This window comes from Xenopus laevis, chromosome 1S, assembly GCF_017654675.1.
Source record: "Xenopus laevis strain J_2021 chromosome 1S, Xenopus_laevis_v10.1, whole genome shotgun sequence".
Lineage (NCBI taxonomy): Eukaryota > Metazoa > Chordata > Amphibia > Anura > Pipidae > Xenopus > Xenopus laevis.
The window spans coordinates 81,544,045-81,564,396 of NC_054372.1; the positions used below are offsets into that span (position 1 = coordinate 81,544,045).

The 20,352-nt window shown below is 43.8% G+C and overlaps 1 protein-coding gene across 4 annotated transcripts; it reads left to right on the top strand.

Annotated features, from left to right (window-relative positions):
* Positions 1-3,993: 3,993 nt before the first annotated feature.
* On the top strand, positions 3,994-9,940 carry LOC121399351. Of its 4 annotated transcripts, none has more exons than XR_005964942.1 (2): positions 3,994-4,723; positions 8,045-9,940. XR_005964942.1 is itself a non-coding variant. In XM_041579834.1 (2 exons), the coding sequence occupies exon 1, from the start codon at positions 4,489-4,491 to the stop codon at positions 5,548-5,550; it is 1,062 nt and encodes a 353-aa protein (XP_041435768.1). In that variant the 5' UTR covers positions 4,306-4,488; the 3' UTR covers positions 5,551-5,789; positions 5,824-6,940. The 4 variants fall into 4 exon arrangements, 2 of the variants coding, with proteins under 2 accessions (XP_041435768.1, XP_041435767.1); XR_005964943.1 differs by having other exon boundaries at positions 9,374-9,940; XM_041579834.1 differs by lacking the exon at positions 8,045-9,940 and adding an exon at positions 5,824-6,940 and having other exon boundaries at positions 4,306-5,789.
* The last annotated feature ends 10,412 nt before the right edge of the window (positions 9,941-20,352 follow it).

Consider the following 20,352-nt stretch of genomic DNA (forward strand, 5'->3'; position numbering starts at 1 on the left):
CCCCTCCCTACTTTTAATTAAATTCTATCTACCCATACCTATACTAACTATAGAGCTTAGTATCACAATAGCATTTGTCCAAAAAATCATCCAAGCCATTCTTAAAGGCATTTACTGAATCAGCCATCACAACATCACCCGGCAGTGCATTCCACAACCTCACTGTCCTGACTGTGAAGAACCCCCTACGTTGCTTCAAATGAAAGTTCTTTTCTTCTAGTCTAAAGGGGTGGCCTCTGGTACGGTGATCCACTTTATGGGTAAAAAGGTACCCTGCCATTTGTCTATAATCTCCTCAAATGTACTTGTAAAGTGTAATCATGTCCCCTCGCAAGCGCCTTTTTTCCAGAGAAAACAACCCCAACCTTGACAGTCTACCCTCATAATTTAAGTCTTCCACACCTCTAACCAATTTAGTTGCACGTCTCTGAACTCTCTCCAGCTCATTTATATCCCTCTTAAGGACTGGAGTCCAAAACTGAACTGCATACTCCAGATGAGGCCTTACCAGAGACCTATAAAGAGGCATAATTATGTTTTCATCCCTTGAGTTAATGCCCTTTTTTATGCAAGACAGAACTTTATTTGCTTAAGTAGCCACAGAATGACACTGCCCAGAATTAGACAATGTGTTATCTACGAAGACCCCTAGATCCTTCTCATTTAAGGAAACTCCCAACACACTGCCATTTAGTGTATAACTTGCATTTATATTATTTTTGCAAAAGTGCATAACCTTGCATTTATCAACATTGAACCTCATTTTCCAGTTTGCTGCCCAGTTTTCCAGTTTAGACAAATCACTCTGCAAAGTGGCAGCATCCTGCATGAAACCTATAGTTCTGCACAATTTAGTATCATCTGCAAAAATAGAAACAGTACTTTCAATGCCCACCTCCAGGTCATTAATAAACAAGTTGAAAAGCAAGGGACCTAGTACAGAGCCCTGCGGTACTCCACTAACAACACTGGTCCAATTAGAAAATGTTCCATTTACCACCACTCTTTGTAGTCTATCTTTTAGCCAGTTCTCTATCCAGGTACAAATACTATGTTCCAGGCCAACATTCCTTAATTTAACCAGTAACCTTTTGTGTGGCACTGTATCAAATGCTTTAGCAAAGTCTAAGTAAATCACATCCACTGCCATCCCAGAATCGAGGTCTCTACTTACATTCTCATAAAAAGAAATTAAGTTAGTCTGGCAAGACCTATTACGCATAAAACCATGCTGGCACAAACTCATAGTATTATGATTTGCTATGAAGTCCAGTATCTTATCCTTTATTAACCCTTCGAAAAGCTTTCCTACCACTGACGTCAGACTAACTGGCCTATAGTTTTGAGGCTGAGAACGGGATCCTTTTTTGAATAGAGGCACCACATTAGCAATTCGCCAGTCTCTCTGCACTATGCCAGATCTCAATGAATCCTAAAAAATTAAGTAAAGAGGTTTGGCAATCACAGAGCTAAGCTCGCTAATTACCCTGGGATGAATACCATCTGGCCCTGGACCTTTGTTAATCTTAACATGTTCTAGTCTCTTTTGAATTTCTTCATGTGTGAACCATGCATCATTAGTTGTATTACTAGAATTGGGACTGTTAAGAAGGGAACCTTCACTTACTGGTTCCTCATTTGTGTAGACAGATGAAAAATATGAGTTCAGAATCTGCGCTTTTATTTTGTTTTCATCAACCAGCTGACCCCCCTCTGATAGTAAGGGTCCCACCCCTTCCTGCTTCATTTTTTTACTATTAACATATTTAAAAAATAATTTTGGATTTTTTTTACTGCTTGCTGCAATATCCTTTTCTATAGCAATATTAGCTTGCCTTATAGCTTCTTTGCATGATTTATTGGCCTCCTTGTACCTTATAAATTTTTCGGCTGTACCAGCTAACTTGAAAGCCTTAAAAGCACGTCTTTTCTTACCCACCTCAACACCAACGCTTCTATTGAACCAAAAAGGTTTTGCTTTGCAACGACGTTCCTTGCTTACAATTGGAATATACTGACAAGTATATTTATTAAGCAGCATTTTAAAGACTTCCCATTTTTGTTCTGTGTTTAACCCTGTGAAAAGCATTTCCCACTTAATATGTTGCAGAGATGCCCTTATACTGTCAAAGTTTGCACGTCTGAAATTTAGTGTTTTAGTTACTCCCTTATAGAATTGCTTCTGCAACAGAATCTCAAAGGAGACCATATTATGAATAAGTCAAATAGCTAACCATATTATGATTATTATAGATCAACTACAGAACAGTACAGAACATTGCAACAAATTGGTTTCCAGTTGTGAGTGCATTAATGCATGGGCAAATCGCAACATATGCAACTGACGGTTTAGTTATTAGTTTCCAAAAATTCTTCACTTTAAAGGGGAACTATCATAAAATCAAAACTTGGTAAAAATAATCATTGCATGAAGATTAAGATGAATCTAAATATAATGTATTTAAAAAAATTTACAGTTTTTAAAATATTGACGTCAATATAGTAAACACTATAAACACTATAGCTTCTCTCCTACCTGCCTCTGGCTAGCTCTGGTGTCGAGTTTATTTGCATAACAGCTCTGTCCTCTCTGTTATTGGCTGTCAGTGCTGTCAATCCTAAACTGTGTGAAGCCAGCATCAGTTGCTCAATGGCTCCATTATTTGTGCCCTGCTGCATTGATCCTTTTTCTCTACAGAGCCAGACCTCCACCTCCCTGAAGCCAGCCTCAGTACTTCTGACTTTTAAGACTCTGTTTGTACACACAGCTGCTTTCTTCTGCAGCTCCCCTACCTCTCAGACAGTAATGTGGAAAGAAAGCTAGACACTGTAACAAGCTCCTTCTCTCCCCTGACTCCGCTAAGTCCAGCAGCCAGCATTGGTAGTTTTACAAGTCCTTTCTCCATTTCATATAGACTTGCTCTCCTTCTGAAACTCCCCCTTCCTCCCAGAAACAAGGCATAAGGAAATAAAGGTGGACTTGTTAACAGTGGCTGAATGGTTCAATGGGGTTGAAGGCGCATTCACTGGCTCAGTGGTAGGGATAGAGATTACCAATGCAGGTAAGATAAAATCCAAATTTATTGATTAATTTAAAACACATTTGAAAAGTAAAAATCAGAAACTAAGCAAAAGCAGGGGAGTGCATGGCTATACGCGTTTTGTGACTTAAGCGGTCACTTCATCAGAAGCCAAAAGCGCCCCATGCTGACAACATATTTATACACACATTAAAAACACCAGGTGATTCCAGCAATATAATTGAAAACATGAAAGTCACAATAGCTCAACCTTTTTACTGCCAAGAACGTAGCTCCTACGTTCTTTTGAAAAAAGGCTTTAAGTGCCAAGAACGTAGGAGCTATGTTCTGTACTATAACAGCGCTCTTTCTGCATGCACAGCAAAATCAGCGTGCAGAGAGGAGCGGTTAGCCTCAGAACCCCCTAGGCAACGAGCTACCTGAAGCAGATCGGCGATCCTCCACTCCACGGTCACACAGAGAGGCAGCAACACCTTCCTTGTCGCAGGACCAGCAGCTCACGTGTTCCAGCGCCGCCCACGCACTTCCTGCTGCAGTGACTCAGCAATCCTGGACCCTACAACACTGAAAACGACCCCCCTTCATCTAGAGTTGGTAAGTGTCCCCTTTTTTTTTTTTTACTTATCTACGGGTATTTACAGGCATTTACATATACACAGTACACATACTAGTAAAAGTAGTTTTTTTCTTTTTGATTTTCTGATTTTTCACACTTGTGCACATATTTACTCACATACACATATTTATACACTTTTTAGAGCTGTACATCCATGCATACACAAACACACACTTATAGGGTTTTTTTAATTTTTTTTTTAGTTCTTCATTTTCTAAGTTTCCCTTATGTTATTTCCCTAAAAACTAGATTTCACAGCGTGACTACTGGATCAAGCATTCTGACCACCAACTACGCTGTTGGATCAGTTATTTTGTTATTTCATTGATTTTCCTAATTGTATTTGATTTTTTGTGATTTTTATTTCAGTTTTATGCTTGCATTGTTTTTCCTTATGTCATTTTTTAGCATCATTTACACTTTGGAGGAACGAGGCCCACATAGGGTCGAGATGAGTTTAGGCTAGGCCCCCTCCCCCGCTAGATGTGTATTGTGAGTATCGGCTGTCAGCCCCCACTCTCTCTCACAGGGAGTTACAACAATAGGTCCCCCTTTTCGGCGGGAAAAAAGGGGGGGGCGGGTTGAAGGGCGGAGCCAGGGGGCAGGTAAGCCAGGAAGGGGCTTTTTAAGGAGGAGCAGGAGGCCAGTAAAACATAACCTGTTTTTTCTTTAACCTCAAGACACTGGAGCCAGCCACAGTGGTCTGGGGAGTATGACCAATGGGAAGATGATGACTCTTGCTATTTTATCGAGGAATACAATTACGAGGATGATTGTGAGTTTTTTCCTGCAAGCAGCCACGGGCATCGGCAAAGGAGGCCAGTAAAGGGAATGTGGCAGGAAGACATTGGTTACGGAAATAACCGGGTGCCAAGTTTTTATTTTAGAAACCGAGAGGAGGAGGAGAGTTGGATCCAATGGAGAAAGGAGAGAGAGCAGAAGGGAGAGGAGGAAGCAGGACCTTCAAGACGGCAGGAAGGAAGGGAGAGGGCTTCATCCAGTACAGAAGGGCAGTCTTCACAGAACGGCGACAGGACCAAGGTGCCTACACGGAAGACTACTATGGGTGAGTTGAATATTTCTTCTGATTCAGAATCTGATTTTGAGGGGTCAGATAGTGAGACTGAGGGAGGAAAGATATTATCATTAATGAAAAAATTCTTTAGAGGACAAGGGAAAGAAAAAGGTTTAGGAAAAACAAAAGAAAGTAGTCAATCAATGGTGCTAGTTGGAGCAGTAGATACTTACGCATGCGCATTGACAGAAACAGCAGATCACTTGCTGAGGAAAACTAGGAAAAATATTGAGGCTGGAAAATTTGTGGATATCTATGAGTTGACTAGGGAAGCTGTTCAGGCAAAGGAGGACGGGGTGAAAACCGAAGAGAAAGGAAAAAAGGGAAAAACTATTTTCGATTGGTTGAAGGGATTCTTGGTTTTTGCAAGCGTATACTTAGAGAAAAAACCAGAACAATGTTTGAATATTATAAAGTACATAGACACAATAGTCGATACATATTTGTTTTATAAAGGCTCTTCATGGTCGGATTACGACAGGGCTTTTAGGAAGAAGATATTGAGTAGCAAGGTCTTGTCTTTTGGACAAAAGGATATAGATTTGTGGACGAGATTGGTTTCAAAAGATAATGGTTCAGCTGGCAATGGCAATAAAGGGTCATATGCTTTTAAGCCCAGAAACATCTGTTTTGCGTACAACGAGAAAAGGTGTACTAGGGGCTATGCGTGCAGGTTTAAGCATTCTTGTTTGGCTTGCGGATCTTCTCATGCGGTATCTGAATGTAATAAAAAGAAAGAAGGTCAGATAAACAGGCAGCCTTTTCGAACAGCTTACCAGAAGAGCGGAAACGCCAATACAGACAGCCAGGCTAAGTAAAGAGTTGGCAAGTTACCCAGACAAGGAAGCCGCAAAATTTTTAACAAAAGGTTTTTTGGAAGGTTTTAGGATCCCAGTTTTACACCCTCCCCCACCCAGCAAAGTTTTTAAAAATTTGAAATCAGCTAGTCGACATACCGAAGTTTTGAAGCACAAAATTGAAAAAGAAATAAAAGCAGGGAGAATGGCAGGACCATTCGAGGACTTGCCTATTGAGGGGCTAGTAGTGTCAACTTTAGGTATAGTCCCAAAAAAGGAGTCAGGAAAATTTAGAATGATACAGCACCTTTCATATCCAGATGGAGAATCGGTGAATGATGCTTTAGACGAGGAACAGTGTAAAGTACAATATCAGTCTTTCGATGAAGCATTGGAAATAGTTAGGAGTCAAGGAAAAGGGGCATTGTTGGCAAAGGTAGACATCGAATCTGCATTTAGGTTGTTACCCTTACATCCAGAAAGCTTTAGATTGACAGGTTGTCATTTTCAGGGAGCATTTTATGTCGACCTATGTCTACCCATGGGCTGCGCAATCTCTTGTTCATTTTTGAGACTTTCAGCACCTATTTGCATTGGCAGTTATATAAAAGATCAGGCAACAAAGCTATAGCTCACTATTTAGATGATTTCCTGATCATAGGCCCCAGACACTCTTCAATCTGTCAGGACACATTAGCAATATTTCTGCATATGTTGAAGGAATTAGGAGTGCCAGTGGCCATTGACAAAACAGTAGAACCAACCACAAAATTGACCTTTTTGGGTATTGAGATTGATACAGGGGCCAAAATGTGTAGATTACCAAAAGAAAAGGTAGTAAAAACTAGGCAAGCAGTTAGGAGATTGGAAGCAGCGAATAAAGTATCACTGAGGGAAATGCAACAAGCCCTAGGTCTATTGAATTTCGCATGCAGGATAATACCAATGGGTCGCATTTTTAATAGGAGATTGGAAAAATCCACATCAGGGGTTAATAAACCATTTCATAAAATAAGGGTCACAAAGGAAATGAAAGCAGATTTGAAAATATGGAACTGTTTCTTATCTAAATTCAATGGTGTCAGGTTATGGTTAGCAGAAACACAAATTAATCAAGAGGTAGAGCTTTTCACAGATGCAGCCGGAAGCGTTGGCTTTGGAGCTTACTTGGCAGGGAAATGGTGTGCGGCCAGGTGGCCGCAAGCATGGCATGACAAAGGTCTGACAAAGAATTTGACATTGTTGGAGTTATTCCCAATCTTGGTAGCATTGGAGCTTTGGGCAGAAGATTTGAAGGATAGGGCAATTAAGTTCTTTTCTGATAACATGGGAGTGGTCCACGCAGTGAATAACCTGTCATCAGACTCAACCCCAGTAATTGGACTACTAAGACATCTGGTTCTGATTTGTATGAGGTTTAATATATCGTTCAGAGCCCAACATGTACCAGGGGTAGAAAACACTATAGCAGATGCCTTGTCTAGAGAAAGTGGGATATTTTCTTTAAGTGCGCTCCATATGCGGAAAAATCAGCTTACGCATGCCCTAAAAATTTATGGCAGCTCGTGACCCCCTCTTAGAAGAATTGTGTGAAAGGGCAGTATCCGAAAAGACTCTTTCCAGCTACAAAAGGGCCTGGAAGAGATGGCAGATATTCTGCAGAAGCGGTAAGAGCAATCAAGGCACTAAGGATTTGGTGTCATTTTTAATGGTCCTGTACAGAGAAGGAAAGTCAAGAGCAGGAGCCAGCAACGCATTAGCCGCAATTTCTCATTTTTCCATAGTAAAGGGTAGAGCAGATATCACACATGATCCATTAGTTAGGAAAATAATGAAGGGATGGGCAAGAGTTGAAGGCCCCAGGGTCGATAAGCGAGAACCCATAATTGAATGCAGACTAAAAATGATTCTGAACTCTCTTGAGGAGGTGTGTTCAGACCAATTTGAATGTATTTTGTTTAGAGCAGCCTTCGCTCTGGCTTTCGGAGGAGCATTTAGGATAAGCGAATTGGTCCCCCCATCCAAGAAGGTAACAGATAAAGGTTTAATGTATAGCCAGGTTTTATTACAGGACAGGAAGTTGTTAGTTTACATCAGTAGATCAAAAACAGATCAGTTGGGTAAGGGCAGATGGTTCAGTATAGAAAAAACTTCGAGAATAACATGCCCGGTCAAGGCCTTGCAGGATTACATAGGGATGCGCCCAGCAGGGGGGCACCTTTTGTTAATTCACAGGGACTTATCCCCCATGTCAGCATTTCAATTTAGGCAAGTGCTCAAAAAGGCAGTCATTGCGAACGGATGGGATCCTAAAAAATTTGGATCACATTCATTCAGGATAGGGGCAGCAACAGAAGCAGCAATGAGGGGAGAAACAGAGGATAGGATAAAAGGAATTGGGAGGTGGAAATCAAAAGCATACAAAAAATACATACGCCCCATAAATGTAACACAGTAGTAATCCTACAATTTTTAACCTACCCCCCCCCCTTTTTTCTTTGGTTTGTTGCTGCAGGGGGAAAAGCTACCTGCAACATTTTGATCATAGGCCACTCCTTTATTTTTTGGGCAAGACAGCATGCAGCAGGCAAGCAGTTGGGGTTACCGGAGGAACACATGAAGATTACATGGCAGGGGTGGAGAGGCATGAAGTGGGAACAAATGAGAGGCCGGTTGTATAGTTCAATACAGAAGTTCAAGTTCATAAACCTGGGGGAAATGACCTTACGTCAATCAAAACCCCAGCGTTGATAGAAAGCATGAGAAAGGACTTGGAGGATTTAATGTCCAGCAACAAGATAGGGGGAGTGGCTTGGTCAGACATCATACAGAGAGGAGAATGGCGAGGAGCAGTTTCCCCCCAGGGCATTGAAAGAGCCAGGAAAAAAGTAAACCGGGCCATGCACAAGATCATGTGTTCCTCAGGTAACGGGGTAATTAGACATGACAATATAAGGTACCGACAAACACAGCTTTTTAGAAAGGATAAAGTACATTTGACAGAGGAAGGTTTGGATTTGTTCTGGGCAAACTTCAGGAATTATATAGAAGAATGGTGGAGGTCGCAGGAGGTCTAGGTGGGCCATGGAAAAGGATAGGTGGCACCCTTCCCTTCTTTTCCATTGGGTGGCATCAGTGCGGCTCCAGGAAGATGGATGGTTTTTTCAGTGAAGTGCAGGCCTACCCTCGGAAAGTCGCGAGTGTGGAGCAGACTTTGACTGCACGGTCTTGTCTGTGTCATGCGAGAGGCTGGGTTAGTGCCATTATTGCACATGATAGGGAGCAGGGGGATGGGCTACTGGTTGGTCAACAGCGGGCGCTCTGCCCCATGATCCCTGCTCTCTAAAATAACTGTTTGGTACGGTGTGGGCACCAGGCCCACGTTCTTGGCGATTATAGGAGCCGCAGCTGGTGGTCAGGGTGTACCTAGTCCTTGGCACATATATATATAACTTTGTTAATAAAATACGTGACCTCCACAGATTTTGCCATCTTAAGAAGTCTCCGTGTCGTTATTCAGGTTTTTATTCAGGTTGGTGGTAAGCACAACAGAAGGGGGTAGGGGGATCCTTAGCCTAGGAGGAACGAGGCCCACATAGGGTCGAGATGAGTTTAGGCTAGGCCCCCTCCCCCGCTAGATGTGTATTGTGAGTATCGGCTGTCAGCCCCCACTCTCTCTCACAGGGAGTTACAACAATAGGTCCCCCTTTTCGGCGGGAAAAAAGGGGGGGCGGGCTGAAGGGCGGAGCCAGGGGGCAGGTAAGCCAGGAAGGGGCTTTTAAGGAGGAGCAGGAGGCCAGTAAAACATAACCTGTTTTTTCTTTCTCCCACCCTCCCATCCCAGGTAAAGAGCAAGAAGATACGAAAAGACGGTGCTCCAGGGTTTCTAGCAACCGATCGCCCTTATGGGGTCAGGAAGGAATTTTTCATCAGGCTGCTAATTGGCCAAAAAAGCACCTGAGTTTTTTGCCTTCCTCTGGGGCACCATTATCTGTGTAGGTCAATAGGTACCACCCTGACACAGCTGCGTTTTCAGTGACAAGGCATCAGTGCGGCTCCAGGAAGATGGATGGTTTTTTCAGTGAAGTGCAGGCCTACCCTCGGAAAGTCGCGAGTGTGGAGCAGACTTTGACTGCACGGTCTTGTCTGTGTCATGCGAGAGGCTGGGTTAGCGCCATTATTGCACATGATAGGGAGCAGGGGGATGGGCTACTGGTTGGTCAACAGCGGGCGCTCTGCCCCATGATCCCTGCTCTCTAAAATAACTGTTTGGTACGGTGTGGGCACCAGGCCCACGTTCTTGGCGATTATAGGAGCCGCAGCTGGTGGTCAGGGTGTACCTAGTCCTTGGCACATATATATATAACTTTGTTAATAAAATACGTGACCTCCACAGATTTTGCCACCTTAAGAAGTCTCCGTGTCGTTATTCAGGTTTTTATTCAGGTTGGTGGTAAGCACAACGGAAGGGGGTAGGGGGATCCTTAGCCTAGATAATTTGGGGTAGAAACACATTTTTAGCAACTCTGTGTTCGTCAGAATGTGTACTTTCCAAAAATATGGTTTCTGGGGTCTTTGTACTGTTAGGGGGTCTTACGGCACATTATATGCAGTCAGAGTGCTATGTTCACAGAAGGCGAATTGACAGCCGAGAAAATTCTTACGCACTGTTTTCATTTGGGGTCCGCAAGTGCCCACCTTCTTTGGTATATCTATGCATATTGGGAATCAAACTGTTCAGTAGACCCTTGGCTTCAATATTTAGGGTGTTTTCCAATTGCATGTAAGAAATTTGGTGAGATAAATGCGACCAACTGCAATATTTGTAGGCGATTTTTAGAAATGTCATAAAAAACGCATCCATTAGCGTTGGTTTGCAGTATGTAAGTTTGGAGTAGAAAGACAGTTGTAGCATATTTTTATTCGGCAGAATGTGTACTGGTTTTCTGGGGTGAACGTCGTTTTTTGTTCCTTTGCCTGTCGCAAAATGCTGTATATGTGCTAATTATGCAGTATCTGGAATTATAGAACTTGTATGGGGTGTCTTCTTTCTGGGTCCCCTATACGCCACATACTTAAGTGTACCTATGCATATTGGGTATCAAACTGTTCAGCGGACCCCAGACTTTCGTGTTTAGGGTGATTTTCGGTAATGTCATAAAAATTGCGAAATGTAAGAAAGCTTTGCGACTTGGTACTTTGGAGTAGAAAATCGTGCATACCCATTTTAGATTCATCAGAATGTGTACTTTCCAAAAATATATGGTTTTCTGGGGCGAACATACATTTTTGTACTTTTGTCCATTGAAAAATGCTGTAAATGTGCTGATTTTGCAGTATTTGGAATTCCAGAACTGATAACTCGTATGGGGTGTCTTTGTTCTGGGGCCCCTATACGCCACATACTTAGGTGTACCTATGCATATTGGGCATCAAACTGTTCAACGGACCCCGGGCTTTCATATTTAGGGTATTTATCTTGGTATATAATGATATGTGGGAGATACGATGCTTCAGAGTTGCAATATTGAGGTGATTTTCGGTAATGTCATAAAAATTGCGAAATGTGGGAAAGTTTGTGGCTTGGTACTTTGGAGTAGACAGATGTGCATACCCATATTAGATTCTCCAGAATGTGTACTTTCCAAAAACATATGGTTTTCTGGGGTGAACATACATTTTTGTACTTTTGCCCCTTGAAAAATGCTGTAAATGTGCTGATTTTGCAGTATTTGGAATATTATTCAAATTACAGGTGAGTGATTGCTCACCAATAGGGATGTAGCGAACGTCGGAAAAAAAGTTCGCGAACATATTCGCGAACTTGCGCAAAAACGCGAGCGGTTCGCGAACGGTTCGCGAACCCCATAGACTTCAATGGGAAGGCGAACTTTAACATCTAGAAAAGACATTTCTGGCCAGAAAAATGATTTTAAAGTTGTTTAAAGGGTGCAACGACCTGGACAGTGGCATGCCAGAGGGGGATCAAGGGCAAAAATGTATCTGAAAAATCTGCCTGTGTGTGCTTGGAAGAGATAGTGTAGGGGGAGAGCTGTTAGTGATTTCAGGGACAGATGATAGTAAATTTGCTGGCTAGTAATCTGCTTGATACTGCTCTGTATTGGAGGGACAGAAGTCTGCAGGGATTTGAGGGACATTTTAGCTTAGGTAGCTTTGCTGGCTAGTATCTACTGTTCTCTTTAAACAACTGCCATACGTTGACCTTGTAGGCATTGTTTGCCCAGTTTTTTTGGACGCAGCCACTGAAGCACAGTTGCCAGAAAAAATATGCCATATAAATGCTGAAAATAGTCATTTTTCGCCATACGTTGACCTTGTAGACATTGTTTGCCCAGTTTTTTTGGACGCAGCCACTGAAGCACAGTTGCCAGAAAAATTATGCCATATAAATGCTGAAAATATAAATTTTTTGGTTGCAGCCACTGAAGCACAGAGGCCAGAAAAATTATGCCATATAAATTCAGAAAATATGCATTTTTTTGGTCGCAGCCACTGAAGCACAGTTGACAGAAAAATTATGCCATATAAATGCTGAAAATATAAACTTTTTTGGTTGCAGCCACTGAAGCACAGAGGCCAGAAAAATTATGCCATATAAATGCAGAAAACATGCATTTTTTTGGTCGCAGCCACTGAAGCACAGTTGACAGAAAAATTATGCCATATAAATGCTGAAAATATAAATTTTTTTGGTTGCAGCCACTGAAGCACAGAGGCCAGAAAAATTATGCCATATAAATGCAGAAAATATGCATTTTTTTGGTCGCAGCCACTGAAGCACAGTTGCCAGAAAAAATATGCCATATAAATGCTGAAAATAGTCATTTTTTGCCATATACGTTGAGTCAACGTATGGCAAAAAATGACTATTTTCAGCATTTATATGGCATATTTTTTCTGGCCTCTGTGCTTCAGTGGCTGCGGCCAAAAAAACTGGGCAAACAATGCCTACAAGGTCAACGTCGTTGACCTTGTAGGCATTGTTTGCCCAGTTTTTTGGCCGCAGCCACTGAAGCACAGAGGCCAGAAAAAATATGCCATATAAATGCTGAAAATAGTCATTTTTTTGGTCGCAGCCACTGAAGCACAGTTGCCAGAAAAATTATGCCATATAAATGCTGAAAATATAAATTTTTTTGGTTGCAGCCACTGAAGCACAGAGGCCAGAAAAATTATGCCATATAAATGCAGAAAATATGCATTTTTTTGGTTGCAGCCACTGAAGCACAGAGGCCAGAAAAATTATGCCATATAAATGCAGAAAATATGCATTTTTTTGGATGCAGCCACTGAAGCACAGTTGCCAGAAAAAATATGCCATATAAATGCTGAAAATAGTCATTTTTTGCCATACGTTGACCTTGTAGACATTGTTTGCCCAGTTTTTTGGTTGCAGCCACTGAAGCACAGAGGCCAGAAAAAATTAAACCAGTAGGGTTTGCACCCTAGTTTGTAACGGTGGCGGAGGGAGGAGGAGGACGCTAAAGGACAGCTGTGTGTGGAGTCATGAGGCTTGAAGAGAAGGACAGCTGCATAGAAGTCAGAACAAGTCTTCCGGCGTGCAGTAACCCTCCGAGATCCACCCCTCATTCATTTTAATAAAGGTCAGGTAATCGACACTTTTGTGACCTAGGCGAGTTCTCTTCTCAGTTACAATCCCTCCTGCTGCACTGAAGGTCCTTTCTGAGAGCACACTTGAGGCTGGGCAAGACAAGAGGTTCATGGCAAATTGTGACAGCTCTGGCCACAGATCAAGCCTGCGCACCCAGTAGTCCAGGGGTTCATCGCTCCTCAGAGTGTCGATATCTGCAGTTAATGCCAGGTAGTCCGCTACCTGCCGGTCGAGGCGTTCTTTGAGGGTGGATCCAGAAGGGTTGTGGCGCTGCCTTGGACAGAAAAACATTTGCATGTCTGACGTTACAGACTGGCCAAAGGGCTTTGTCCTTGCAGGTGTGCTCGTGGCAGGATTACTGGCACCTCTGCCCCTGGAATGTTGATGAGTTCCTGAAGTGACATCACCCTTAAAAGCATTGTACAACATGTTTTGCAGGCTGGTTTGTAAATGCCGCATCTTTTCGGACTTGTGGTATGTTGGTAACATTTCTGACACTTTATGCTTGTACCGAGGGTCTAGTAGCGTTGCGACCCAGTACAGGTCCTTCTCCTTAAGCCTCTTGATACGGGGGTCCTTCAACAGGCATGACAGCATGAAAGACCCCATTCTCACAAGGTTGGATGCAGAGCTATCCATCTCCGCTTCCTCATTATCAAGGACTGCATCATCCACGGTCTCCTCCCCCCAGCCACGTACAAGACCAGGGGTCCCCAAAAGGTCACCACTAGCCCCCTGGGAAGCCTGCTCCTGTTGGTCCTCCTCCTCCTCCTCCACAAAGCCACCTTCCTCCTCTGACTCCACTTCTGGCACCTCTCCCTGCGTTGCAGCAGGTGCCTGGGTTCGTTCTGGTGATTCCGACCAGAAATCGTGCGCTTCCAGCTCCTCGTCACGCTGGTCTACAGCCTCATCTGTCACTCGTCGCACGGCACGCTCCAGGAAGAAAGCGAAGGGTATTAGGTCGCTGATGGTGCCTTCGGTGCGACTGACCATATTTGTCACCTCTTCAAAAGGTCGCATGAGCCTGCAGGCATCGCGCATAAGCACCCAGTAACGGGGGAAAAAAATCCCCAGCTGTGCAGATCCAGTCCTACCACCCAGTTCAAAAAGGTACTCGTTGACGGCCCTTTGTTGTTGCAGCAGACGTTCCAACATAAGGAGCGTTGAATTCCAGCGAGTCTGGCTGTCAGAAATCAAACGCCTGACTGGCATGTTGTAGCGCTGCTGAATGTCAGCAAGGCGTGCCATGGCTGTGTAGGAACGTCTGAAATGGGCCGACACCTTTCTGGACTGGGTGAGAACGTCCTGGAATCCTGGTACTTGGAGACAAAACGTTGGACTATTAAATTTAACACATGTGCCATGCAGGGCACATGTGTTAAATTGCCTAGTCTCAACGCTGCCAACAGATTGCTTCCATTGTCACACACCACTTTTCCGATCTGCAGTTGGTGTGGGGTCAGCCACCGATCGGCCTGTGACTGCAGAGATGACAGGAGTACAGATCCGGTATGGTTTTTGCTTTCCAGGCACGTCATCCCCAAGACAGCGTGACAACGGCGTACCTGGCACGTCGAATAGCCTAGGGGGAGCTGGGGGTGCACAGGTGTGGAGGAGGAGAAGGAGGACCCAGCAGCAGAGTAAGAAGAAGAAGAAGACGAGGTAGAGAGCGATGGAGGAGTAGAGGTGGTGGCAGAACCGCGTGCAATCCGTGGCGGTGACACCAACTCCACTGTTGTTGTTGAGCTACCCATTCCCTGCTTCCCAGCCATTACCAAGTTCACCCAGTGGGCAGTGTAGGTGACATACCTGCCCTGACCATGCTTGGAGGACCATGCGTCAGTAGTCATATGGACCTTTGGCCCAACACTAAGTGACAGAGATGCGGTAACTTGGCTCTGCACATGTTGGTACAGGTGTGGTATTCCCTTTTTAGAAAAAAAATTGCGGCTGGGTACCTTCCACTGCGGTGTCCCAATTGCTACAAATTTGCGGAAGGCCTCAGAGTCCACCAGCTGGTATGGTAAAAGCTGGCGGGCTAAGAGTGCAGACAAGCCAGCTGTCAGACGCCGGGCAAGGGGGTGACAGTCAGACATTGGCTTCTTACGCTCAAACATGGCCTTCACAGAAACTTGGCTGGTGGCAGATGACTGGGAATGGGAACAGGTGGTCAAGGTGGAAGGCGGAGTGGAGGGTGGTTCAGACGGGTCAAGGAGAGCAGAGGTAGAGCAGTAAGATGCTGGACCAGAAGGAGTGTGGCTTTTAGTTTGCCTGTTGCCTTTGAGGTGTTGCTCCCAAAGTGCTTTGTGCTTGCCGCTCATGTGCCTTCGCATAGAAGTTGTACCTATGTGGCTGTTGGGCTTACCAAGGCTCAGTTTCTGACTGCACTCATTGCAAATTACAATGCTTTTGTCAGAGGCACACACATTAAAAAAATCCCACACTGCTGACTTTTTGGAAGTGTGCGATCTGGCGGTAACAGTAGAAGTTGGCGGAGTTGGCGGTATTGGCGGCAATGGCGGGTGCGTTGGCCGGCTGAACACAGGTGCCGATACATGTTGTTGCCCTGCTGATCCCTGCGGGCTGTCCTCCCTGCTTCTTCTAAGTCTTATTCTCCTACTGCCTCTCTGACTCTCCGTCTCTCCATCTGAACTACCCTCCTCTTGCTCTCTTCTACTAGGCACCCACAAAACATCAATCTCCTCATCATCATTCTCCTCAGATGCATCAATTTCTTCTGACACATCACAGAAGGAAGCAGCAGCGGGGACCTCCTCCTCATCACTCATTATGTCCATCTCTATCGTGTTCTCTGCCAGAATTAAATCTGGTGTAAGGTCCTCATCTCCTTCATCTTCTTCTGGCAATAATGGTTGCGCATTACTCAGTTCAAGAAACTCATTGGAAAATAACTCCTCTGACCCCAGTGAAGAAGGGGCACCGGTGGTGGAGGAAGTGTTACGTGGGGTGGCCATAGCAGTGGAGGATGAGGAGGATGTTGTGGTAAAGTTAGAAACGGTAGAGGATGGGGTGTGCTGTGTAAGCCAGTCAACTACCTCTTCAGCATTTTGGGAGTTCAGGGTCATTGGCTTTTTAAAACTGGGCAATTTGCTAGGGCCACAGGATTGCATAGCAGCACGGCCCCTAGCACGGCCTCTGCGTGGCGGCCTGCCTTTGCCTGGCATTATTTTTAAAAAAACAACAACAACAACAAAAACTCAGTTGGTTTTTCTGGAAACGATAATACACACAGCTAGATGGCGGGTTGAAGAAAACACTGTGCAAATAATGCCTACAAAGTCAACGTATACACTACTACAGCGGTGGATACGGATTACGTAAAATATATGAATGCTGCTTGAAAAAAAGTAACTCAAGTGGTTTTTCTAGAGACGATAATATTATCAATATTTAGACAAAATGTGAACAAGCTCACACAGCTCGATGGCGGGTTGAAGAAAACAGTGTGCAAATAATGCCTACAAGGTCAACGTATACACTACTACAGCGGTGGATACGGATTACGTAAAATATATGAATGCTGCTTGAAAAAAAGTAACTCAAGTGGTTTTTCTAGAGACGATAATATTATCAATATTTAGACAAAATGTGAACAAGCTCACACAGCTCGATGGCGGGTTGAAGAAAACACTGTGCAAATAATGCCTACAAGGCCAACGTATACACTACTACAGCGGTGGATACGGATTACGTAAAATATATGAATGCTGCTTGAAAAAAGTGACTCCGGTGTTTTTTCTGGAGACGGTAATATTATGGATATTTAGACAGAATGGGAACAAGGTCACACAGCTCGATGGCGGGTTGAAGAAAACAGTGTGCAAATAATGCCTACAAGGCCAACGTATACACTACTACAGCGGTGGATACGGATTACGTAAAATATATGAATGCTGCTTGAAAAAAGTGACTCCGGTGTTTTTTCTGGAGACGGTAATATTATGGATATTTAGACAGAATGGGAACAAGGTCACACAGCTCGATGGCGGGTTGAAGAAAACAGTGTGCAAATAATGCCTACAAGGCCAACGTATACACTACTACAGCGGTGGATACGGATTACGTAAAATATATGAATGCTGCTTGAAAAAAGTGACTCCGGTGTTTTTTCTGGAGACGGTAATATTATGGATATTTAGACAGAATGGGAACAAGGTCACACAGCTCGATGGCGGGTTGAAGAAAACAGTGTGCAAATAATGCCTACAAGGTCAACGTATACACTACTACAGCGGTGGATACGGATTACGTAAAATATATGAATGCTGCTTGAAAAAAAGTAACTCAAGTGGTTTTTCTAGAGACGATAATATTATCAATATTTAGACAAAATGTGAACAAGCTCACACAGCTCGATGGCGGGTTGAAGAAAACACTGTGCAAATAATGCCTACAAGGCCAACGTATACACTACTACAGCGGTGGATACGGATTACGTAAAATATATGAATGCTGCTTGAAAAAAGTGACTCCGGTGTTTTTTCTGGAGACGGTAATATTATGGATATTTAGACAGAATGGGAACAAGGTCACACAGCTCGATGGCGGGTTGAAGAAAACAGTGTGCAAATAATGCCTACAAGGCCAACGTATACACTACTACAGCGGTGGATACGGATTACGTAAAATATATGAATGCTGCTTGAAAAAAGTGACTCCGGTGTTTTTTCTGGAGACGGTAATATTATGGATATTTAGACAGAATGGGAACAAGGTCACACAGCTCGATGGCGGGTTGAAGAAAACAGTGTGCAAATAATGCCTACAAGGCCAACGTATACACTACTACAGCGGTGGATACGGATTACGTAAAATATATGAATGCTGCTTGAAAAAAGTGACTCCGGTGTTTTTTCTGGAGACGGTAATATTATGGATATTTAGACAGAATGGGAACAAGGTCACACAGCTCGATGGCGGGTTGAAGAAAACAGTGTGCAAATAATGCCTACAAGGCCAACGTATACACTACTACAGCGGTGGATACGTATTACGTAAAATATATTATGGCTGCTTGAAAAAAGTGACTCCGGTGTTTTTTCTGGAGACGGTAATATTATGGATATTTAGACAGAATGTGAACAAGGTCACACAGCTCGATGGCGGGTTGAAGAAAACAGTGTGCAAATAATGCCTACAGGGCAAATAATGCCTAAAAGGTCAACTTATACACTACTACAGCGGTAGTAAAATAAAAAAAAGTAAAATAAAAAAAAAATGAATATTAAAAAAAAAAAATTAAAGTTGGTGCTGCTGAACTACTAGGAGCAGCAGATTAGCACACCAGTCCCACTCCCCAACACTGCTAGACTAATAGCACTGGGCTCTTATAGTAGTAGTAGTAGTAGTAGTAGTAAAACAACAAAAAAATAAATAAAAGCAGTCCTTACAAGGACTACTGTTATTGCAGCAGTCAGCAGATGAGATCAGAAGCAGGACAGCTGCCCACTGCAGCTACATACAGAGCACTGCAGTAGAAGGTAGATTACTAGCCAGCAAAGCTACCTAAGCTTAAATGTCCCTCAAACCCCTGCAGACTTCTGTCCCTCCAATAACAGAGCAGTATCAAAACGATTACTAGCCAGCAAACTTTCAACTGTCCCTGAAATCACTAACAGGCAGCAGCTCTCTCCCTACACTATCTCTTCAGCACACACAGGCAGAGTGAAAAAACGCTGCAGGGCTTCGGTTTTTATAGGGAAGGGGAGTGGTCCAGGGGAGAGCTTCCTGATTGGCTGCCATGTACCTGCTGGTCTGGGGTGAGAGGGCAAAAAAAAGCGCCAACAATGGCGAACCCAAAATGGCGAACGTCGCGCGACGTTCGCGAACTTCCGGCGAGCGCGAACACCCGATGTTCGCGCGAACAAGTTCGCCGGCGAACAGTTCGCGACATCTCTACTCACCAAAATTAATTACACCTCAAAGGAGATGTTAATGATGAATATAATAGATCTGGAACCCATCTATCGTCCACTGGTCAGCGAATTCATTCAACCGCCCAGTAAACACTGCCTGGGTGTACTCTGCTCGGATGCGGGAACGCACCAGCAAATCACCCCCTATAATCATGGCTTCACCTGAGTCAATTGTCTCCATATAGGCTGATAAACTTCAAAAAAAATGCTTTCTCTCTGGTCCAGTAGTTGGAGCATACAAGTTTATCAGATTGTATGTTCCACTAGACTCCTGGAGATGCAACAGATGGCCTGGGATGACAGAATTAACGCTCAGTACCTCTGGCTGGAAGGATTCTGAGAACAAGGTCACCACCCCACATGACGTCCATGTGAGGTGATTAAAAAAGACTCTGCCCTTCCATTCCAGGTGCCAGGTCGCTTCAAGCTCCTGAGTGATATGGGTCTCTTGAAGGAAACTCACAGAGTACCCTCCTTGGCGAAGAAAGGAGAGTACCTGAAACATTTGAAAAGGCTCCCGACAGCCATTTGTATTAAGAGTGCTTATACTTAGAGCCATTATTGTGTGTTAATAAATGCTTTAGCCCTCACAGAGGTCTGGTGAGACAAACACTTTTTGTGGAACTTAACAATACGGAGATTTTCTGCAGTTCCATAGTTTTTGGCCTCTTTTATGACCTTGATGTATTGTCTCACAGAACTGATCACCAAAGTCAAATCCTGCCACTTCTCTAGAGCCATATGTAGCTTCTTCTCCAATTTAACACCAAGGGTGCTCTCAAGAAACATCTTGAGTTCCTCAGCTGGGATGATTGGGGTAGAAGGATTTGGCACAACTGTGTCAATCTCCTCTTCGATGTCCCCCTCATCCATGAACTGTTCTTGGCTAAGGGATTGCTAATTCCTCCTCTCCACTGGAGCTTTGAGAATTTCTACACAAGAAGTTCCAGGAGAAGGATCAGAAGCACCTGCTATCTGGAGACCCTGCAACGGCTCAGATAATACTTGGATTTTGCTTGGAACACCACTGGAGATGTTTGGCTCAGGGGTAGCAGATGGAATTGGCTCCTTAACAACAGGAGCTTTAGAGGCTCGATGGACAACCTCTGCCCTTCCCACTGCCTCCTGTGCCTCCTGAATGGCAATAACATTGGGATCTACTGTGCATGTTAAGAATGGAGGAGAGATCTTAACATGCACAGTAGACTGTCTGGCTATCCTCCTGTATGGGGGTTGTCCCAATGTTCTCCATTT